This window comes from Podarcis erhardii, assembly GCF_964252035.2.
Source record: "Podarcis erhardii genome assembly, chromosome: 1".
Lineage (NCBI taxonomy): Eukaryota > Metazoa > Chordata > Lepidosauria > Squamata > Lacertidae > Podarcis > Podarcis erhardii.
The window spans coordinates 92,294,095-92,318,515 of record NC_138497.1 but is presented as its reverse complement, the minus strand read 5'-3'; the positions used below and the strand labels follow the sequence as shown (position 1 = coordinate 92,318,515).

The window sequence follows — 24,421 nt, the reverse complement described above, 5'->3', positions numbered from 1 at the left end:
CTTTCACTCCCCTTCAGGAGTCTCAAAGCGGCTAACATTCTCCTTTCCCTTCCTCCCCCACAACAAACACTCTGTGAGGCGAGTGGGGCTGAGAGACTTCAAAGAAGTGTGACTAGCCCAAGGTCACCCAGCAGCTGCATGTGGAGGAGCGGAGACGCAAACCTGGTTCCCCAGATTATGAGACTACCACTCTTAACCACTACACCACACTGGCTCCAACACTGCCTACAAGATCGAACAGAGGCCCAGCGCAACTGAAGTAAGAATGTGTCCTGAGAGGAGGAGCAGAGACCATGGCATCTTCCCACTCATCAGGCTGGGGCAGTTAGGGGTGGTGAGCCCAGGCTAGCTTCAGACTGGTGAACTTGCAAGACATGCCCACCCCTGCAGAGCCACCGCTACTGCCTTGGAGCTCTCCCAACCTTGTCCCACAGCATCCCTTTTCTGACAAATGAAGGACACCACTGCCTCTGTCCACTCCTAGCCCTGAATGCATCTTGGAGCGTGCTTTCATGTTAGGCAAGTCAGGATTTAGGCAGGAGAGCCATGTTTTATTTAATTTTTTAGATTGCATTTATGGTATATTACACCTTTATTCTCTCCAAGGAGCTCAAGGAGATGCACATGCTTCCACCCCTCCTCATTTAATCCCCACAAGAACCCTTTGTTGGTAGGTTAGGCTGAGAGGTAGGGACTAGCCCAAAGTCACCCCGTGAGCTTCATGAAGGCTGAGTGGGGATTTGAACCCTGGTCCCCCAGTTCTTAGTCCGATGCTCTAACTACCACACCACACTGGCACCAGGAGCCAGCCCTAGCTTTCCTGTGAGAGAACTCCATGGGTAATTAGGTAGACAGACAAAGCAAGACAAGTGTTTCCAAGTTAACAATAAGGGTTAGGAATGCCTCAACATCAGGCAGCAGTTGTTTATAATTATCTAGGCAGGTTGTTTATCGTTACCAGGGTTTCTCAGTCTTAGCAGCTGGAATGCTGAGAAAAATACAAAATAATCCATCAAAAGCTAGTCAGTAGCTCGGTCCTTCTGGGAGTTTGACCTGATTTGGCAGGGTTTACATATGCTGTGCCCTGACCAGCCCCTTTCAGTAGCTCGCTGCATGACTTCTGGCTGCACAGCATCATGATATGAAGGGAGGACTACACCCCCTTCCCCTGAAATTTATGACTAGTGTCTCTTCCCTGACACCACTTACATGGACAAGCTGCTCCTGAGTATCATACTCCTTCGCACAACTTTCCCAGTGACAGTTGGTCTCATAAATAACTTCGGGCTCCTGTTTGCATTCGTCCTTATCAAGTTCCTCTTTCAAGTCCGTCAGATGCTCCTGCAAGATACAAAGCACTCTGCGTAAGATGGACTGGTTTTGCCTGAACTCCTCACTCACCCATAGATTACACAGCAGGTGCTCGTGGAAGAAAGAAAAGCACCATTGCAGGGCGACAGTGACAGCATTGCTGGCAAGTCACAGAAGGGCCTGGCCAGAAATGGCATCTAAGCGAGGAGCCGAGCATTACACGCAGACCAGGTGACAGAATATAGAAATCTGGGGTGCTTCCAGACAGGGTCTTTGTTTGCCAAGGGGTCACTGAGATACTGCAGTCAGGTCTCTGGGAATAGTTGTAGTCCCCCCTCCCCGTTTTACTTATCAGGCTTCCCCTGTCTGGAAGAACTCTGAATCCGATGGGAGGTGGGAAATGCAGGTTGGCATTTTGCTGCCAACCACACTCTGTAGAAACTGCAAAAAATATTATTAATAATAAAATCCCTTCATTGTATGATGAGCATTGACCCCGCAATAAAGCACCCTGGGTGTCTGACTTGTGCCACAGACCACCTCTGCTCCCCTGCAGCCAAACAACTGGCCTTACTTATGTACCACTTTTCACTGATGACCTCAAGACACTTGCAAGATTTTTTGATTGGTGATTTTGACACAGTTTGCATAAATGAAAACAACAATAAATACATAGAAAACAACTAGCACAGTCCCCACCCCCTTTTTAAGGTAGAGAGTTTTTAAAAGTATTTCAGATGGTGGAAAAAAATGATTCAAAATGCCTATGTAAATAAGAACATTTTTGCCTGGCCAGCAAAATGAGGAAAGGACAGCACCAGCAGCTGGAACCTCTGGGAAGCTGGGGAAAAAGGCTCACCCCCATTGATCCCTCCCCCACGAGATTTCCATTTTGCTGCTGTTAGCCTCCTGGGAGGAAGATATGAGGAATCCAGCTGCAAATTGTCTAGCCTGGTGGGAAGACCCCCTTACCCCTCTAAACTATATTTAAGCCACACTGTTGAGGCTCCTTGGAGTCCAGTATGGCCAGTACCTAGATCTTTATTTATTGCTGTGTTAAGTTTCTTTTTGCATTGTGCTTAAGCAGTTCAGTTCAGATTATTCCTTTTGCAATACTGAATTTAATTGTGTGTTGGCTGAACGGTTGATTTTGTCCTGTTTTAAGTTTCTGATATGTTTTATAAACTGGTTTCTCCTCCAGTCCTCCCAATTGCCACCTCTATCAGACGGCTGATGGAAGCTGAAGTCTAATATCTGGATGGCCACCTGTTTCCTCTGCCATAGAGGCTAGAAGAGATGTGCATGATTTCCATGTTTTTACTGCAAAGAGTAGAGTCTGTATCAACTCACTCACAACCCAGATCCCCCTCCTCCCTACTTTCTCTCGCTCTGTGTGCCACACCTGTCCACAAACACACCCAGCCTCAACCCACCCACAAACACACACCTCAACTCAACTGGGACTTGGGACCGTTCCGCATGTCAAAAAGTGGCAAATCTGCTAAGTTTGCACTCAAACAGGGAACCTCAGACAATCACGTCTTACCAAAAAAATGTACCTGTGTGAAACATGCATTTGCAGTGTGTGCCATGGTCAGAAAATTACGTAGGTGTACATAAAGAATATTGTGAGTGTACAGCTGGAAGCATAATCTTAAACTGTTTTTTTAATATTGTGGGCAGAATTCACCAAACCAACCCTGTCAATGGAAGGATGGCGTAAAGACTTCCACTTGTGCAACAGTGATTTCTCCCCCTCTCCTCCTCTTGCCTGTCTCCTGAAATTGGCTTGGGGGTGGAGAACCCCCAAAACAGCACATAGAGGGAGGAGCGGGGGGCGGGGAATCATTCCATTTGGCAAGCTGAAATGCTTGCACAGACAGAACATTTGGAAGAGGGAGAAATCCCTGTTGCACATTGACTTCTACCTGGTATTTTAACATTTCTGTGACCCACCCTGAGACTTTATGGTGAAGGGTGAGCTATAACCCACCACCACTACCACCACCAACAACATCCATAAGTGAAGAAGCCTTTACATTGAAATAAATTTTAAATCTTAGGTATGGGGTTTTAGGAGGGCAAAATTTAGAGATACATAAGGAATTACCTAAAAGACACTTACATTAATATTGCCCCATTCCTAACCTCAGGAAATCCCCCTTTGCACTCTCTCCATGTAAGAGACCACAATCCGTGACCTGATTAAGCTGGGAGTAAAGCAGGCTGGTTATTCTACGTCATGTGCTGCTTCCTGCCATTGTGTGCTGAGGTGTTCCTAAACCCAAAGCTCTGGAGAGATGCCTCTTTGCCCTAATCGTGCTGACTACAGCATGTTTATCTTTCCCAGATATGCTATCTTCATCAATTTTACCAGCCCCCTGATGATTGCACATGTTGCTGTCCCCATGCATCATGCCAAAACCCGCTTCTGAACTGGAGCTGAAAAAGAAATTTGTCATAAACTCTTCTGTTGGCTTGACAATAGCATCGCCTCATATTTCATGAAAATGAAGTGCCCAGAGCACTCCCAATAGTTTACAGTTGTGATAAAGAACGGTCAGATAGATACTGCCAGCCATTAAACAGTTTGGAAGTGTGCGGCTCCGACAAGAGCACAGAAGCCGGTGGGCTCTTGTGGGTGTCAAATGTGGTGTCATTGAGGTAAAGGATGCTGCTGTGAGCAATTCCTCCCTGAATAGGGGCAGCTCCTTGCTGGAGAGCTTCCTAGCTGCGCACAAGATCTCCTTGTAATCTATGTTTGCTCTGAGACACCATTACTGCTTGCTTTGCAGTCTACAAGTGGCAAACATCATTTTTAAAGGCATCTGGCTGAAATACGGCATTTCTGCCTAAGCCAGCAGGAGGATTCCATGACCCAGGAACCCACAGCGTGTCTCAGTCCAATCACTCATGAAAAACCAGCACCTACCCATCATGCTGGGACTTAGAGTAGGCAATCTATAACCTCCAAACACTCCCGCTGATCTGTTTTGTCCAACAACCCACCCACCCCCAAACCCATGCATCTTTCAAAGTGGAACACAGCAGCCTTGTTTAAATCCCCCCCCCAATTATAATTTACAAATTGTGAACTGCAGATTTGGTCATGTGCTGGAGCTGTTCTAGGTGTGCATGCTCCCATTTGATCTTCATGTGGCAGAGAAATCTGAGCATCCCCTTTTCCCCAGTGTTAGCATTCTTTCCTTGGTCGGAAGGGACCCCCAAATCTACTCTCATTTTCTCTCCCTCTCCCTTTGCATGGCAGAATAATCTGTTCACAGACCTCACTACAGATGAACCTGTCTGGGCAAATCAGACTACAGTTTTCTCACTTCCATTGGAGGGCAAGTGCAGCTGAAGCTATTGAGGCTGCAACTTTAACAAACGTTAACAGAGACAGCAAGTCCCATTGAACTTAGTTGGGCTTTTACCTGAGTACATAAATATAAGATAGCACCATAAGTTGTCTGATCAGCTTCAGGTGACTCAGGCAAAGAAGCCAAACCACATGTTGCAGAGTTAAGCAAAACGTTTTGCCTAATGATCCAGGAGAAACCTCTTGTGTCTAACTTACACCTTACTATCTTTATAGTGGGGGACGCGGGTGTCGCTGTGGGTTAAACCACAGAGCCTAGGACTTGCCGGTCAGAAGGTCAGCAGCTCGAATCCCCGCGACGGGGTGAGCTCCCGTTGCTTGGTCTCTGCTCCTGCCAACCTAGCAGTTCGAAAGCACTCAAAGTGCAACTAGATAAATAGGTACCACTACGGTGGGAAGGTAAACAGCGTTTCCGTGCGCTGCTCTGGTTCGCCAGAAGCGGCTTAGTCATGCTGGCCACATGACCCGGAAGCTGTACACCGGCTTCCTCGGCCAATAAAGCGAGATGAGCGCAGCAACCCCAGAGTCGGTCACGACTGGACCTAATGGTCAGGGGTCTCTTTACCCTTTACCTTTATCTTTACAGTGTGGTTGTCATTCATTTTTATAGCATATTGCTACTTCCCAGGCAAAAATAGCCTTGTCTGATGTGTGGTTCTGGCAAAGGAAGAACCCATGTGATCCAAGCACTTCAGATATTATTGATGAGACATGGGGAACTGACCTCAGGGGAATGTACCAGGCCACAGAGATAATATGTAAGGGTACAGCTTAGAACCAGCAAAATCCCATTCACCAAATCTTCCCCAAATGAAATGTCCTTGGGGCACAAGCCACCTACTGCCCTAACAGAAAAGCATCCAAATGGACACAGAAGTGAAGACACAGTTGTGGCCTTCCATGTTTCCAAAGCTAATAATAATAATAATAATAATAATAATAATAATAATAATAATAATAGCATTAGAAACTGCTGCCCTGTTACTCTCTGAAGAGTCTTCATAATTAGTTCTGTTCTTGTTGGTAAAAATTTGATCAGCTCAAGTGTTCAAGACAAGTTTGCACCAAGGAGTTACCTGAGTGGGCGGGGAAGCTGGTGGTAGAGTCTCCATTTCAGTCTTGACTTTGCTGCGCTTATTAATGACTGGGTTGACCGTGCTGCTAACAGCTGACTCACTGCTCTGCTTGCTCTGAGGAAACAAAAAGGGGCAGTGGGGAGGTGGGGAGGTTATATCAGTGTTTTAAAGGGAAAACAGCATTTTAAATTTTTTTTTTCTACTTACAATGCAGCAACTGAACAGCAGGAGACACAGTTTAGATCAGGGTAAGAATTAATTCAGAGAGAATGTTCAATTTTTGCCTTTGAAAAGGATGTCAGTTTTGCAAACTGGGCCATGCTGAAGAATGCAATCCACTTCGAGCCATGTTAGCAAAAGGTACATGTATGTTCATACGTGTATCACAATGGGGATAAACATTTGAAGGAGCCAGTGGTTCCTTATTCAGAACGTGACATGGGGATGGGAAACTTCTTTTCTTTTTCTTTAAACCTGAGAAGCAAATTCACTCTTCGTGATTTAAAACTTGAGATCTTAGTTGGAACACATTTAATAAATATTTAAAGTATTAAAATGCAGTGCTTTTGCCATTATTTGTTTACTTATGTGTTTCCATCCTTGTTTGTTCATCTGTATACTGTGGCGCTTCCCAAAAAGGAATCACTGTTCTGTCGGTGGACTGCTACTGATAGTTACTGAGGAGTGAATTTGCTTCCCAGTTGTTTTTTTTTTTAAAAAAAAAAAACACCCTGCAGATTCACACAATCATTTTCAAGGTTTATTTCCACATTATTCATTTGATAAATGTGCACATGGAAACCTCATCATTTGAACCAGCTGTTTCATGCACAAATTGCTGATTAGACTAAGCTCTGTGGATTTCCCCACCCAGTTCATGGAACTCAAGATGGCAATTTGAGCTCATAGTGTTTGAGTCATTTGTGCAATGGGTGCAAATATGCCTAGTTTCAAATAGTTCTCACAAGTAAGAAAAAAGAAGGGGGGGAGAGGGCCCTGTTTTATCTGAATGCTATCTCATAGGGCAAATACGCAGATTATATTAATTTTCCTTGATAATCTGAATTATATGGAAGACCAAGTTTCAGCTAAGCACACAATGAATTGCTACAGATCATATAGCTCTTGCTGCATGATGTGTGCGTGTCATGATCTTGGAGACATTGGCTTAAGAGGGATCAGTGCAATCAAATGAGCAGAGATGTGAAGACTGCTGTTTCACAGCTGTGGCCTTCTGTGTGTTTAGAGTGAACACCCAACCTTGCAATGAATCCTTAGAGTGAAACTGACAGGGGAACTGAAACAGATTAGCTGCAATGGGCACTGTGGGTCTTTGTAAAGGGGTCTGCAACCAGCCCAGTTAAAATCCTGCCAGAAGCAGACGTGGGTCCTACCTGGTTGGAATCAGAGACACAGTTGCTGCTGATCTGAGCCGGAGTGGAATTGACAGAGATGACAGCCACATGCTGCCGCGAAGGAAACGTCGGCGATGGCTGGATGAAGGGAGGCGTATGTCCAAATGCTGAGCTCAAGCTTCTCTGCTGATTCAAAATTTGCTGGTAGGTCACTGGGTTGATTGGGTGAGGGAAGGTGAATGCTGGGCTGGAGAGAGAGAACATCAGAAGGAGAAAATATAGCAGCATGCAGTGAGAACATTTGGGATGCTCCAAATGGCTGGTTAAGGGCAAAGCAGCCTGATGATGAAGCAACCAGGACAAGGTCAATATTGCTTAGTTTCTTTCTCCAGTTAGAGATGTGTTCAAGGGATGCTGTTTCATGAGCATGCCTTCTGAAAACACAACAAAGCTGGGAGAGGGGGTTGTGGTTTTAAAAGATTGGGGGGAAACTTCCAAATGGGCATCTCAACTCTAGATTATTACATTCCCTTCTTGCTGTTTTTACCATGAGGTCCATATAGAGCAAGTTCCCCCCTTTTGCAGTTTCTTTTATTTTCTTACGAGACCCGACAGCCTCACTAGGCCTGGCCTTTCATTGTTGCCTGTGCTGCACTGGCAGAGTACGAATTACCCATTGGCAGATCCAGAACTCAGAGTGAACTACAGCTAACTGTTCATATACTGCTGAGGCATCTTGGGAGTCATGGGTTACTCAAGGTCGTTATGTATAACAAGGGACCCACATCTCTAGCGTCTTTCAATGGCTGCAAACTTGTTTCATTACCACTCCTGGTAATGAATCCCCCCCCCCCGAGGATTTCAGCATGAGCTGCTCTCCCTCCCTTACCTTATTGCCCCCGCTGATAAATGCCCATAAGAGCCACTTGCTGCAGAACTACTTCTGGAGTTATTTATATAAGCCACCAATGAATTTGGCGAGGTCCGGATCATTGTCTGAAGATCAATGCTGGCATCGGACAACGGAGATATAGAAAGCGCTCGCTTTCGACTTAGTCTTGGAGTCACTCGTGGACTGGAGAATCTTGACACTATATGAAAGGGAAATAAAGGGAAATGCTGTGGATCCAGCTGGAAATGTTTGTTTTATGTTGTTATTTTAGCATAATTAAAGGAAATTAAAACCATTTTGGCTGTAATTGGAAACACACAAGGAACATGTTGGGGGTTACGTCCGAGTACATAGGCACAGAAGTACACTGTAAGGGTGATATCCAATGTTAAGTCAAACTCAGAACAGACCCACTTAACTCAATGGACTCTAGTCAACATACACACTGAATCTGGACTAGGTTGTGTCTGTGTGTGCATGAGGGAGAGGGAATGCCTTCCTCTCTAGCAACTGCTTCTTCCTCCTTAGTGAAGCTACACTGGCAATCTAAGTGGCATGGGAGTATGCTTGAGGAACCAAGCAGCCCAGGTGCTGAAGGAAACCAGATTCGTAGGGTCAGATGCCTGATTGTTAGGGGCAAACCCAAGATTTAAAAAAACATCAAGGCTGGTAGCAGTCAGGGGCTATTTGTGCAGCAGGCAAGACTCTTTGCTTTCTGGCAGGTATGTACAAATCCACCGTTCTCAAAGGGGCTGTTTAACGCTCTTCAAAGAATTTTCCTGTTTTGAAAATAAGCAAAGTCATAGGAGGCAGGTAGTGTAAAACCCTTCGTTTTGGGCTCGTCTTTCTCTGTTCACTCCATGCAGTAAGCATTTGGTATTTAATTAATAGTTGGGGTGTTTGCTTTGCTTATTAAAGAAAATGTTGAAGTCTAGCTAGACTGGTCATCCATTTTGCTGGACTGCATTTTGATCCTCAGGAAGGGATTCCCTTCAAGTAGGGGAAATTTCATGTTGTGGGGAAGGATATAATACTTGTTATTAAAGAAGAAAGATTACACCACTTTTTCAGAATAAATAGAGACATTCATTTGGCAGAGCTGTTGATCAGACTCTTTCATCACCTCTACAATTAAAAAAGGGGCCCTCTTACACAGAAATCAGTCCACAAAGGAGGCTCACAGGTTACCCACTGCTCAGACACCCTGCATTCTATGTGTTTCAAACATTTGAACCTAATACACTTATGTATATATACATAAGTACTATAAAAATTCAAAAAACTGGATTTACAATTATACACTCTGGCTGATTTAAGGCAGTAACAAATCATGATTTATTAGAAATGCCCTACAGGGCATCAGAACATTTGATTTGATTATTACTTGTATCAATGGGGGTGCTATTTAAATGGGACTTATTGGTAAATGGCAGCATGGAAGATACATGGAGTATGGCTGAGTTCTTCTTCACCTAATCTGCCATGGAAGGGCTTGTAGAATAGCCAGCCTCATATAATCTACATGCTTAAGTTTAATTAATGCAGAGTAAGCTGTCCTGCCAGGCTTAGCAAGGTCACTTCCCCTTACCTTGGCAGGAAATGAGTAATCAATTCTCCAGTCTACCAGATAAACTCAGCATGTGAGGAAGCTAAGCTGGTTGGTTCAGTTTAGCCGCATGGCTCTCACAAGCCATTATTGTGCTCCTATACCAATAATTTAGGAACTTTCACCACTGCCTGTGCATTCTTACTAATGTACAGAAAAGCACATGAGCCTGACCTTTGAAAAGTTGGTAAGTAAACCATTTTTAACTTACCAAACGTGTGGCCTTTTTCTATGCTAGGGCAAATGGGAAACTTTGGAAGGAACTTCCAAATATCTATACCAGTTTTCCCCCTTGAACCAACAGTACTAAAGCAGATATCTCCTTTTAAAAACTAGGCATTCATTTCCCCCTGATTTCCCATGCTAACAAATTTGATCAGTGTAGGCTGCCAATACCATTGTAGCAAATCCAGCAATCACTTCCATCTGTGGCATGGTTCTGTGGGCCACAGCAGTACAGTACAAGCATCTCAGGAAGCTGCAGAGGTTGGAGAGCTTCCAATGTATATCTGCTCCCCTCCTTCAAAGCTTTGGTGTGAATGTGCCCTTGGGTAACAGTGGCTATGAGCTAATGAGGCACTGTGAAGCGTCTTGCACCAAAGAGGCCTGATTTTGATTATAACTACACACACACACACACAGAGAGAGAGAGAGAGAGAGAGAGAGAGAGAAAGAAAGAGAGAGAAAGTTTTCTCTGTGTCCACTCGCCTATCTTGCTAAGAGGAGGAAGCAGACTGGGTTTGACAGTCATATTTGTCTCTGTTACTCCCACACCTCAAGGGAGATCTGTTTATTAATGTGCCACTTCCCTTGATAAATTACTAAATAGAAAGAAAAGCCTTGTACTCATTCCTCGTTGCTCTTTCCTGTGATTTATGCCCGCAGTGTCAGCTCTGCCATTGGTCCCCATTAATTTGATGAAGGAAGAAGTCTTGATGTCCAGCAGCAGCCTGGTGCAGCCATCTAACACACCCCTTTGCTACACACACAAGTAATTCCCCCCCGGTGTAAAACTCTGCTGGAAGCTGTCAGATTCTGCAGGTTGGCCTGGGACTCTTCTGGTACAAATATAGTAATATGCATTTTATTACTGCCTGCTCTAATTTAAATCCTTCTGATATTTCTGCAGGGATGAGGGTTTCTGTTTTCAATGCAGCATCTCCACATGGGTCTCTCTGTTATGATGAGTTCATGTGTGTACTGAAATCATAAGGCTGCCCTCAGATTATTCTACAGATTAATTGCTTCTTCTTTCTTGGTTCAATTTTTCTTTCGGGAAGGAAGAAGGGAAGCTAATAGGAAGGTTGCCTTGTTTTACTTCACATAAAATCTGAACATAGTTCTGAGAACTTAAAGTGGTTCCCCTGCCCCCTCCACCACACATGAGGTTCTTGTATCATATCAACTTTCTAATATGGTACAAACCATGTTGGCCAAAATGCTAATTTGGATTACAAATATTTATCACTTTATCTTCCACAGTACCATATAAAGAGCCTTTGAGAAAGGCTCAAAACGTGAATAAAGTCTCGCAGCCTAAAACAGTCCAATCTCTGTATATTCTATTTACACTTTAAAAACTCTCCCACACCCAAAGCTAAATTCTTCTATGTTATGAAAAGTACGCAAATTAGAAAGTTTGGATAATTTTGCTTTGGGGGGATATCTGCTAGTGTTGTTTTTTTTAAAAAAAATATTTTAGGTTTCTGCTCAGTGCTCTCATTCCTCATCCTCTGAAATCCAGATGATCCTCACACCCTTTCCAAGACAATCTTCATTTTGCACACACAGGCTTAATGACTAGTAAGTTGCTTCCAACCGCTTTAATGGAACATTCTCAGGTTTGCCTTGTGATGGCTGGACAGCTGAAGAGGCAACAAACAATGTCAGGCTGCTTGTCGTGGTGAGAGGTGAGCAAATACAGGAAGTTTAAAAGCTTTCCTCTTGGGTCTTTCTGCATTTAAGGTGGCTTTAAAGGTTTGGTTCCCAGGTGAAAAAGCAGAGAGTGCCTGCTTCCTCATGCTTCCTGCCCCTCTGCAACAACATCAAGGCAGGAACGCAGCCTTTGCATTTCCCTCTCCTGAGAGATTTTCAGGTTCCTCAGAGAGAGATGTGGAGTGCAGGGAATGGGTAGTATGGGAATGTGGGTTTGCAAAATGACATTGTGCAGAGGAGCAGGAAGTCTATTTCCTGACCATGTTCAGCAGCAGAACACCTGAAGTTACAATAAGCTTAACATACATCTTGGAGGTATTCCTCTAATGGGGTTTCCACACATCACTTCCCCATTTGAATCCATGCTAAGTAAGGCTTCAGTACTCTGTGAATAGCTTGCTTTTGTTTTGATTTCAGATATACAAAAAGAAAGCAACCTTGTTCCAAACTGGCGGTGTTTGGTACTTAATCCCCCCTTTCATTAATAATATAAACAAAAAATTAAGTAGGTTTAAGCAACCTAGCCTACTTATATTACACCTTCTGCTGATTCAGACTGACCTATGCCTTTTCTTACACCCAACATTCCCTTCCCCTTATGCTCCCATCTCCAATTTCTGACTGTCCTGCTCCTAAAACACTTTACTTTCCATAGTGAGGAAATGAAATGAACCATGGAATTTTTCAAGGTAAGCATGTCAGCCACCTGCTGTTATTTAGCCCTGCCCCGGCTTTCCTGGTGATTGAATTGGAAAAGGAATCTAAAATAACCATAGAACATATTCTATTTTCCACTCCACCCCACACCCCACCTTTATTTAAAAATATACAAAGGATGCAGAGCTAGAAGCGTATCTTTCTGACATCCACTCATATGCAAAAGTGGCAAATATATATCATCAAAAGAAGTTTTGTTGGGCCCAAGGCAGCCCCTTTATCACTAAGCAGCAAATAGCTGCCACCAACCTCACTGGACTGTTTCCTTATTAGCATTTTTCTGTACTGTGGCATCTCCTCATGTCTTGTTTACACTGCTGCAAATGCCAAGCATTTGTGCTGGCACCAGGTGATGTCCTAGACGCCTTATTTCTTACGGCACAGAGGGCCCCTTTAGCTTTGCATTTCAAGATATTTAAGATCCTTGCTGGGAGACAAGAAAGCTGCTTTCTGTTCCACAATCCACAAAAGTGGTTGTCTAGGAGTCCCTAAACCAGCATAAGTAAATGGGATTGTTTGGAACCTGGGATTCAGCACAAGTTTAGTCAAAAGATCTGAGGGAAGAGCTCTTGCAGACAGGGGCTATCTCTTCAGTTTGTAAATCTTGTTTTCAAATGAGCACAGAAAAAAAATCCATTGAATTTGATAAGAACTAAGTTGTATTTTAAAATCACATGCATGAACAATGATGCCCATAATGTGTGTTTTTTATTTGCATCTTGGGACTACGATCCCCTTTGAGGGTTTATGTTGTCCCCAGCAAGTACAAGATAAAGCAGGAAAGATGAAAGTGAACTTTTTACTGAAAGCGAAACTTTAGCTGCCGAATTTTGTTGAGACTTGTGAAGTTTCTAAAGGGACTTCTGCACATCCCTGAAGGTTTAGCTTCAAATAAAATCTGAAGCAAAATTTTTGGTTCTTCCTCAGATGAAACATCTGAGGAATTTCAAGAAAAGGCAAATGAATTTTGGCAAGACTAGTGAAATCTCCCAAGGGGTTTTGCACATGCCAAGCTGAGATAAAACTTGCACAGGAGACTCTTTTTACAGACTGATCTCTCTCTCTCTCTCTCTCTCTCTCTCTCTCCCTCCCTCCCTCCCTCCCTCCCTCCCTCCACATATGATGACATAGGGTAAGGATCTGCAACTTGTTGTGATTGGAGGCAATTTGACCCTTGAGGTGTGTCATCTGATTCCAGATACCAATCCAAGGGTATGTGTGTGTTGTTTTTTTGGCAGCTATGGAAACAGGACTTGGTGACTGGCCACTTAAGCGTCCCATAGATCTCCAAATATACCTTTCCACCAACCCCCCCCCCCAATAAAGGGTACTCTTTTAAGTCAGATTGGTGTATTGGTTAGTGAGCCTAGTACAGGCAGCTCACAACTTGCAGATATTTAAGTTGCATGCATTCAGCTTTATGCACTCGGCAAAAAAATAAATAAAAGGGGGTGGAATCAGGGTAGTTGTCTGGGAAGAAAGACTTTGGCAGTCGCACCTGCCACTGAACTCAGTGTGTTTTGACTATGTACACTTTTGGCTTTACAGTACCTCTGGTTACGAACTTAATTCGTTCTGGAGGTCCGTTCTTAAGCTGAAACCGTTCTTAACCTGAGGTACCACTTTTGCTAATGGGGTCTCCTGCTGCCACCGTGCGATTTCTGCTCTCATCCTGAGGTAAAGCTCTTAACTCGAGGTACTACTTCCGGGTTAGCGGAGTCTGTAACCCGAAGTGTTTGTAACCCGAGGTACCACTGTACATGCTATTCCCCAGAACGTGACCCCTGCATAAATTGAGAGTCGTCTGTACAGGGAAGTCTATGGTACAAGTCTCCACTCAGGCATGAAGCTCACGGGATGACTTTGGATCACTCAAACCTCAGTTCACCCACACACAGCATGACTGAGCCCACAGGGTGATGGTGAGCACAAAACTGAACGAGAGAACCATGTGTGCCACCGTGAGCAACTTGAAGGGAAGGCAGGATCAAAACGAAATAATGTGTTTTTTCATGGAAGGACTCCCCCCCCCTTCTTTGAATCACTCTTTCTTTTTCAGGTACTCTCTTCTAGGTCCTTTGCAAATAAACTTTAGTCCACTGGGAAAGAGACATAAATATACTTTTGTTTGCTTGTTTGCTTCAGATATGAAAATGTTTTAGGCCAGTGCTGTATGACAGAGACCCAACTGTTGCCCTTCTGGATGACTGACATGGGAGCTGGATGGAGTGGGAGCTGCAATTTGTTACAAGTGCTGCTATTTCCAGTGCCCTTCACAAACTACAGTTCCCAGGATTCTCAAGGATGGTTGAATGTGGTAGAAGAGTGCTTTAAATGTATGGCGTGGAAGTGAACAATTGAGAAAAGGGAGAATAGAAAGGCAGTGATCCTGGCAGCCTATTGTAGCTGCTAATAGTCCATGAAAGGTTACAGAAGAGCTTCCTCAGAGGAGCAGTCTTAAAAGCTGATCTCATTCTCCGGAGGTTGCCAAAGTTCTGTCCTTCTGTGTGACATTAACATAAATGCAGCTGTGAGGAACTGGAAATTTTACTCCAGAGCTGCCTCCTGAGAAGAGTCATGTTGAAGGCTGACTAGTTTATTGTGGGCATGAGCGTCAGTAGACAAGATCTGGCTTCAACAGATGTGCAATGTGAAATGAAGCGGTGGCATGCACACAGATGCAGGAACAAAACATAAGGTTGGCTATTCAACAATCTGGAACATCAAAAACAAAGTGTTGTGTTTTTCTCCTCTATTAAACATCATGTGCACTGAACCTGTATATGTGCATATATAGTCACCATCTTTCCAGTTCACTTCATGGAACTGATGGGAGTGCCTACCAAAACACATGCCACAATATAGTCACTCTGCTACAATTTGCCCCTATGTACCGATAAATCCACAGAAAACATCTTGTTCAACAAAGACTTTTTCCTAAAGGACTCCATCAAATGCACCACACAGCTATGGCAATGCAATGACTGCTGTGGTATTTTTACCCAGTTTGACTGGCTAATCTGTGGTAAACTTTCTTCCACCCAAGACCAAATATGGTAATCACTTAGGAACTCAGGATACAAGCTACTCAAGTTTCAGAGATGAACAGTTCCAGCCCCAAACATTTCTTTCTTTCTGTTGTCTCATTTTTCAGTCAGAACCACCTCTACTGCTTCTGTAAAAAAGCAGGAATACCAAGTGCCCAATCCAGCCAAGGTTAAGTACGTTTAAGTCCCATTTCTTTCATTGGAAGCGTAAAGCATGTGCTGAAATCAACAGGACCCAGATTACAAGTGCTTCAACTTAGGCTATATTGTGTTCAAAGAAGCAAGCAGGCAAACAAAACCCCACTGACTTCAATAACTGGAGAAAACACTTATGACAAAACCGGCGAATTAATTCTTCACCCTCTTAACTGTTCTGAAGGGCCATCGCTGCTTCAAAGCAGGCAACCTAAATAGGCAAAGCAGGCAAAATGTTGGACTACAACTATTTCCACCCCCTCTCTCTGTGAGAGGAGGTTGTCCTGTGTTGGTCTGCATATTGTAAAGCCTGATGGGGGCCTTCCCTCATTAGCAGTACAAAGTTCTTACAACTCATACTCTGAAGCCTCACAGTACCTGACGAGTCTAATGAAGGGTGCTTTGTTAGCAACAGCACCCGGAGTGTTTGCAATGTATGCTGTATGCTTTTGATAGACAATCTCAAAAAAAATAAAAAAATAAATGAGGGTGGGGCCCTTTGCTGCCCTGGTTTTACTGTCTGTGTCTGTCACAAAAAAGGACCTACAGTCAAGCACAAACACTAGAGAGGCCTGGCTGGATAATCCATCACCCTGTACAAAGCTTCCTGTTACAAAAATATAAACACACACACACACACACACACACACTTTTACAGCAAGGACACTATCGTGAAATCCACTACTGCTAAGTGTGCTCCCTATAGTCATCAGGAGCATGATGGCTGCCATCTGCTCTAGGAACAGTCCTTGGGACTAAAATGCCCTCAGGGTGTACACAACCAAGGGCTCGCCCAGACTTGCGCTTGTCCCGTGCCTAGAAAGCATGGGTCTGGACGGTTTTCCGCTTGCCCCATGCTTTCAAGTGGTTTTGTCCTTGCCCCGCTGATTTCCTTTGGAAAGCCCACTCTTTAGCAATAAATCGGAGCAAACATCAACCAAAAGAAAGCCCAATTGATGTCTGCTCCGATTCAAGGGTGAAGACCAAATTTCATCGGGAGAAAGTGGCAGGGCAAGGGGGTGTCTGGGTGAGCCCTCGGGAAGGCTTCTGCTTCCTTACTCACCATCTACAGGGCTGAGGTAATCATGAAGGTGCGTTGCACTGGCTGCTCCCGCACTCTGCATAAGGAGGTCCCCGTAAGGATTTGGATGGCTGGCCATGAGCGTCATCTGGTGATAGTAGTCCGCAGGGTTGGCTCCTGGAGGAGGAGGGGGCAGGCCAAAGAGACCTCGTTCTTTCAGATGCTCATGAGCTACTGCACGGGAGAAAGAGCGAAGGGGAAGAGGAGGGAGAGGGAGAAAGAAACAACAAGAATAAAATATTTCCGGAGAGTAAAACCGCTGCCGTGACACTAGAATCTCCCCCTCTCCCTGCCAAAAGGTTGCAGTTACAACTCTTGACGTATGCTTAGGACGTGTGTGCTCTCTGTGGACAAAAGACACCAGGCTGGGGCCCTCCACATTCCTCCATTTCCGCAAATTTATAAACAATCTCTCATTTCCACCCTCCTTCTAATAATCCCTCTGTATGAACACAGAGTTCACCAGCGAGAGCAAGAAAGAGAGCGCAAGAGATAAATGGAGGAAAGGAGGGGAGGTGGTGAGGGATCCAAGTGCAGTAACGCTGTCAGAATTAACATCCCAGGCTATTATGAAAGAAAAAGACAAACACGGCCCAGTTAACGAGAAGCAGCATAAGAAAATTAAAGCAGGGTTCTAATACGCAGAGTGGGGGCGGGGGTTGTGTGTTTAGTGCCTGGCAGTAGAAAACCATTTGGCTTGCCAGAACCAATTATCCTCACTTTTGCCCATTTGTGAATTTTCAAACCTGCTTCTCTGTCCGCTCTCCATTAACTTATTTATTGTGGCTTGAAGGAGAGGGGGAGGGAGAAAGAAAGAAAACCGAAAGCCAGCATAAAAGGCCCCTTTCTAACGCCAAGTAATAAGAATTTTTCTTTTGCCGGCAGGAAGGAGGCTCGGGAGTAGCAAGAGGGAGAAAGACTACAAGAGCAATAAAATGCATCCGTAGTTTGCTTAGAGCAGAGACTTGGAATCTTAACACTTGCTGGAGGGAGAGGCCTCTGGGACCAGCAAAACCAAATCAGCAGCAACAGAAAAGCCAGGCGTTACCAGATTGGTTAAGTCTGCCAGGCTGGATTCCAGTTCTGATTCTGCACAGCCTGGATGCTGGGCTTCATCAAATGTATAATACAAGTGGACAATTATTACAGACTATGGGCCATACAGCTGTCATCTGAGCATTTGCATGTAGGTATTTGGGCAGGTGGCTGCTACCTACTGAACTTGGTTTTTGGTATGACTAACTAATAGTGTCTTTTCCTATTTACCATTGACATGAATAGATAATGAGGACCAAGAGCGCCCAGGAATATTAAGGCCAGCAGCATTCCCAAGCATCATTTTCTTTTTCTTTTTAAAAATCAACCTTTCCCTTCAATCTGATCCTATTTCTATTCTCCTCCAACCTAGCACACAGCATAGGTGTTTTACCTCTCCTCTCCTCTAATAACATAAGACGCGTCCTTTTCAAATGCTTCAAATGGAGAGTTTACTTCATCCAGAACTGCCCTTGCCTATTGGTAGCTCCCACCGTGGAGACTATCCTTGAGGTGCATCAATACACAGGAACAAGTTTCAGCTGGCAGCTCAGCCAAGCCTGTGTTCCTACTTACCGTCAGCTGGGCTGAGGCCTCGAGCTGCTGAGATCATAGAGAGGGTCGGGCTGCCGTGCATGGAGCGGAGGTAGTGCTCCATATGGGGGTTCATGTACGCGTGAGGGTGGTTGAAAGGCGACTCTGCAGGCCCCGCAGGGTGTGGAGAAAGGCGGATGAGAGAGATGTCGGAGATGACAGGGCTACCACTCAGAGTAGGAGGTCTGCAAAGGAGTTAGAAAGAAGTCCCGTCAGTGGGGAGTTTTGTTCAGCATATTTTGGGTATATTAGCATACTGTGAAACACCAAAACAAATATTAGTTAAGACAGAACATTTAAGCTAGCTTAAACATTCTCAAATCTAGCCGACACCACCTTTTTTTACGGCCACAGGATCATCTGTTGAGGTAGAGAAAAAACGAGGTGTCTTATTTCTACACAGTACAGGCCTAGGGCTGTAAATTGATTAAATGTTTTTAAAATGTCTTTCAGCTGATTAGTTAAGTGGCTACATGCACATACTTCGGCATATTAGCTATAGCCAGTGCTTTTTTTCCTGGGGGTATGCAGGGGTACGCATACCCCTAAACATTTTGTAAATCTAAGTTTGGCCTCGTTGAAGGGCAGTATTTCAATATGAGTAGGAAAATGAGAGTACCCCCTAAACTTTTTTTAAATAGAAAAAAAAAACACTGGCTACAGCCATTCCTGGGCAGGGACAACATGGCCACTGTGCTCCATGATTGAGTAACCTCCTGTTTAAACTACTTCTCCTTCAGACAACTTGGGGATGACAATACACCTGGTGATGTCCGAGTGCCCACTAGAGAAAACAGTTATTGCTTTCAAGCATTGTTGTGGGTTCCCAGAAGGTATCTTTTTTATTACATTTATATCCCACTTTTCCTGCAAGTTGCTCAAGGTGGCATACCACTCCCCCCCATTTATCTTTACAAAAACACACTGAGGAAAGTTAAGCTGAGAGTAAGTGACAGGCCCAAGGTCACCCAGTGGGGATTTGAACCCTGGTCTATTGGATCCTAGTCCAACACTCTAACCACTGCACCACACTCCCTTTGATTAGGTCTCTGGTTAGCCACAGTGACAAGTAGGATGCTGGACTTGATGGGCCTTTGGCCTGATCCAGCAGGCTACTTGTATGCTTCTACAGGGTCCTGCTAGGTCCAATAGGACAAATGGAGCCCTAATTCTAAAATAACATTTTTTTGAGGCGGGGGACAGACATTATCATTATATAATGATTCCCAACCTCTACCTGCAAGATAATGTAATTTTTGTTACATGGGGAATAGAACAAGGCTTCCCTACTTGGGGCCTGCTTATGCCATGGTGTGGCACACAGCTTGCTAGCATCTCTGGGATTTTGGCTGTGATGACATCACCCACCCCAGTGATCTGTGTGTGCAAAGCTCTATGAGGGTGCAAGCTTCCTGTCTCAGGAAAGGTTGGAGATAATGAGGCAACTGTGCAAAATGTACCAATTCAATTCATATTGGTAGAAAGGGCTGGCAGGGGAAGAGAAAAGCGAATCAAAGCCTGTGTTTCAGATTTGGCTTGAGATCGTTACAAATAATCTCTAGCCCCATCTGGAAAAAATGAAACAGGATTAAAAATAAAAGGAGTGATGTCATTAAGAAAACATCTGACATTTTAATGCTGAGGAAGCTAAATTCAAGTGTGTGTGACTCCATTGGGGAGGTGGGAGTAGGAGGGGGAGGGATGTAAATTAAAAGCAGTCCCAGACTACCCTGACCCACGGAGCCTGCCTTCATGCATAAGCCTCGAAAGAAATTCTCTTACATACACAATAAGCTTCCCCTTTCATCAATACTCAGTTTCTCCCAACAGGATTGTGAATGCCTTTGATGCCGGCTTGGAACTATGTATTACTTGGTTTATGACTCTTTTGAGTCTATTCCGATCAAACTAGGAGGCCAGCATCTAAAGCCTATTAACAATACCCAGGGCTTGCTTTTCATTTTTGCCCAAAGCTTATACGGGGAAGTGGAGTCCTTCACTGAAACTTTTTTTTGCATTGGCTAAAAATGGGGATGCAAGATGACAGCATCAAGGTTTTAGCTGGAATGTGTGCTACATTAGGGAAAGTAATGGGTGTGTATAAGGGGAGGGGGTGTCATCACCTAAATATTTTGTTGTCACTTTGGAAGGTCATTGTTTACACTGAAATTGGAAGCACCTGCTCAACACCTCAACATGCAGGATAGATGGAGAATGCAACAACATCTGAAAAATCAAGATGACCCCACCAGCTAATTTATTTACAAAAAGGACTATGAATACTCTCTCCTCAGAAGGGAGAGCACCACCAAGGATGTAATAAAACAATCTACACTGGCCGTTACTGAACATAGGAAGCTGCCTTATATCAAGTCAGACCGTCTAGCTCAGTACATTGGTACCTCGGGTTACAAACACCTCAGGTTACAAACACTTTGGGTTACAAACTCCGCTAACCCAGAAGTAGTACCTCGGGTTAAGAACTTTACCTCAGGATGAGAACAGAAATTGTGCGGTGGCAGCGGGGCAGCAGCAGGAGGCCCCATTAGCTGAAGTGGCACCTCAGGTTAAGAATGGACCTCTGGAACGAATTAAGTTCGTAACCAGAGGTACCACTGTATTGTCTAAACTGACTGAAGTCAGCTCTTCAGGTTTCAGACGGGGGTCTTTCCCAAACTTACCTGGAAAAACCAGATGGAACCTGGAACCTTCTGCTTGTAAGACAGATGTTCTACCACTGGGTTAAAGCCCTTCCCGCTAAGGCATTCCAACAAAATGAGCAGGAGGTGTGTGAACAGCACAAACTAATACAACTGAAAACCACTTTCATATAATTATTGCTTATAGTTTCATGTGAAAAGGAGAGGTGTACCATGGAGTTAATCTCTGTCTCTGCTGTCATAAGCAGACCCATTTTAATAGCATCAGTAAGTTTAATATGTAATTACTGCCTAAACCATTTCCACTGTTGAACCAAATTGCTCCCAAGCCTAAGTATTTATGGATCATTTACCGGCTGCCACTTCATCTCCCACCTACAACACCTGGGGTCTTCTTAAGGGAAGGATGCCAGTGAAGAACAAACTATAGAACAACTGGAGAAAATTTAAGTAGCACCTACTCTTTGGGTGTTTACTTCTTAAGTCTTTTCTTTTCCCAAAAAGGAAGTCTAGCTAAGCTCATATGGTACAACTAAATCTAATGAAGGATATACCTAACTGGTCATTCATGCCCCAGGCATAACGCTGAGAACTGTAGTTCTATGAAGATTTCTAACAGATAATACTTTGTACCTCACAAACTACAATTCCCATGATTCTTGGCAGGGGGAGCCATGACAATCTTACTGATATAAAACTCTTATTAAGCGTGAAGTATGTATTTGTAATGACAGAAAGAAATTGTTTTATGGTAAACAAATTGAACGATCACTTAAGGAATCAGAACCTTGTTTTAATTTTATATGGCTACGGCTGTGGTGCTGGATGCCTGTCTCTGATGACCAGTGATTCAAACTTGCAAATATTGGCTTGGATCCCAATAACAGTCTTTTCCAGAAAACTGCCTGTTACAATAAAATGCACTGAGTTCCGTCCAAAGGCAATTTTGTGCTAGAATAAATGCTTCTGCTTGTACAAACCAGAGTCCTAATTTACACCAAACCCTTTCCCCCATTTACTTACTACAGCCCTCTGTGCCATATCTCATACATTTCCCAAGTTCCTACCTTCAGAAACAGCTTTTCAGGGGTACATGGGGATTGGAGTGTTTGAGTGGAAGTGCAATGCCACCACTAGACACAACCCAATAACCAGATTTTATATTTTCACTAGGAAGTGAGGATCAGCACCAGTTGTGGATATTTTTTTGGCAAATTTTACCAATTCCCCCCACCCCACCCCCTCAATCACCAGTGCTTATTTTAGTCTCTCCTTGGAGCATCTATGATGGGGAGAGATGAGGTACCTGGGAACTGAAGAGCGGGAGAAGGATCACAAGGAGAAAGGAGCGATCTTTCTTGGAGCATAATTTGCAGCCATGAAGAGATCTCAGATTATTTCACCAGCTGTCAATAGTTCCCCTTGCTGGTGCCATATTCTGAGCTACCTGTCAATGTTGAAAGCCACCCTGCTGTCTTAAGGTTTGATGTACATTCCTCCACAGACACAGGGAAGAGAGGGATCTCAGCAGTTGGGATGTGGTGGGGTGTAGGAACAGTGTACTACTGCCAGTAAGATATATTAGGACCTGACACCTGACACATATAATCAGCAGGACCTCAGGAATGTCACTTGTTTCCAGGAGTGCAATCAATTCCCTGCATCCTTGTGGGCTAAGGCCAAGCTTAATTTTCTCAACAGCTGTGGATTCTTTGATGGGCACAATGAAAACCAGAGTAAATGTATGGGGTTGTGTCCATCCTTGCCTGCGCAAAGACTTTCACTTGTGTGACATCACTTCCCTCCCTCTCCTGTCCCTGCCCACCCCACGCTGTTTTGGAGGACTGAGGGAACTTCCAGAACAGATTTGCGGGATGCATACAGGGAGCAGAGGAAGTTCTCCTTGAGCGAACAGAATGACTTTGCTGGATACAACCCATGTTTTAATCAATGTCAAATATGCTGAAGCAGAGCAGGTCAAAACTGCCTCCTGGGTCAGAAAATTAACTGCAGCAACACCAAGAGCAATATATGGAAGCACAGTTACTGGAAGGAAACCCCACTGCACATATAGATGTGGACGTAGTGATCCTCCTCAGCTTGCCTTGTGCCTTCACAAAGGAAACTCTTTGAGAAAATGTAGAAAAGTGTTCTGGTGTCTGCTCCCAAAATATAGAACGCCCTTCACTGCACCAGAGCTCAACACAAAAATCATTGTAAAGCTTTTTAGTTTGGCAGGATTAAGTTTTTAACAGGCACGAGACTTTTAATGTGAATCTTGATTTTGTCCTTCTGCCGTTTGCAGTTTGAATTCCAGCTTGGTCTACTTGTGCACCTTAGTATTATGGTGATAACAATCCTGAGATGGTTATAGTAGGTTGTTCCTTTTTTTAGATGAGAAGCGGGGGACCACCAGTTCTGAATGGTCCTCCATCAAAAACCCTGAAAGAAAGAATTACACAATAGGGAGATAGCCCCACTCATTCGCTGCTGTGTTCCTTTTTTGTTTGCAGGGAATTGTTGTTTTTACATGAAGTAATATTTTAAAATATTGCCCACCACCTGCAATCCAAAATGGGAAAATCCATTCTCCTAGCTCATATCGCTACCATCTCATTCCCACTGCATTCTGCTGTTTGGGCAGACCATACCTAAGAGCCATTTTTTTTCACATCAAACGAAGTTAAGTTAGGGTGATGAGTGCATGGTCTTATTTTGGCTTGGGGAAACTTGTGTTTCAACATGCTGATTGCAGCCCACCAGGCATGTATTATGACCAGATAGGTGCTTGAAAGCCCCTTTATATTTGCTGTCAAAGGTAAGCAACAAAAGCAGATTTACTGAGGCCTTGGTGGACCATGGGTGACAATTTGTGTGGTCTTATGTGTACCTATACTTGTAAACTCTTTCAAGATAGCAAATTTTGCTGCAATCCTATACCAGTGAGGAAGCCCCATGGAGCACAATGGGACTTACTTCTGGGTCGACATGTATAGGATAGTGCTTTTTCCCTCATCAAACTTATCACATGAAATTCAACAGGCAGTGACAGGCCTAACTGCTATAGCCAATAGTGTATGGCTAAATCATTGAAATAAAGAAGGTGAACCTCAAATACGTAGCCCCTGCCCCTCCTAGGCAAACATCAAAGACAGAAATTAGAATTGAGATGGGGACCTCTGAAACCAAATTAAATTAATGCAATAAAGACAGAACTTTGATTCAAACTTAATAATGGTGATTTTTGTTGCTGTTTAACATGCCTCACAACCCTCTTTTACAGGCATATGTTTCCATGCTACATCAAAGGAAGTAAACATTCTGCTTCAGGTCCTAATATCCTTTTTTTTAATCTAATTATCGTACTTACATGTTCTTTCTATTTTAAGTCCAGCAAGCCCTAACTTTTTTTGGAACAAACCTTTCTGCAACAATGAGAGTTGAGCTGACGGCTCACAAGTTCCTCTTAGCAGAATGTTTTTCTTTTTTAATCCATAGAAGTTGTAAGTACATTTTAAAGCCAGCTCCCAACATTCTG

At 43.9% G+C, this 24,421-nt stretch overlaps 1 protein-coding gene across 1 annotated transcript in view; it reads right to left on the bottom strand.

The window, feature by feature from the left end:
• The window catches only part of GLI2 (GLI family zinc finger 2), a 199,071-nt gene that overhangs the window by 17,268 nt on the left and 157,382 nt on the right, over positions 1-24,421 (bottom strand). The window contains exons 4-9 of the mRNA XM_081852582.1: positions 18,206-18,408; positions 16,577-16,768; positions 8,011-8,212; positions 7,161-7,368; positions 5,767-5,880; positions 1,210-1,341 (exon numbers count right to left, since the gene is read on the bottom strand). Coding sequence (XP_081708708.1) covers positions 1,210-1,341; positions 5,767-5,880; positions 7,161-7,368; positions 8,011-8,212; positions 16,577-16,768; positions 18,206-18,408 — 1,051 coding nt within the window. The remainder of the gene's footprint in view (positions 1-1,209; positions 1,342-5,766; positions 5,881-7,160; positions 7,369-8,010; positions 8,213-16,576; positions 16,769-18,205; positions 18,409-24,421) is intronic.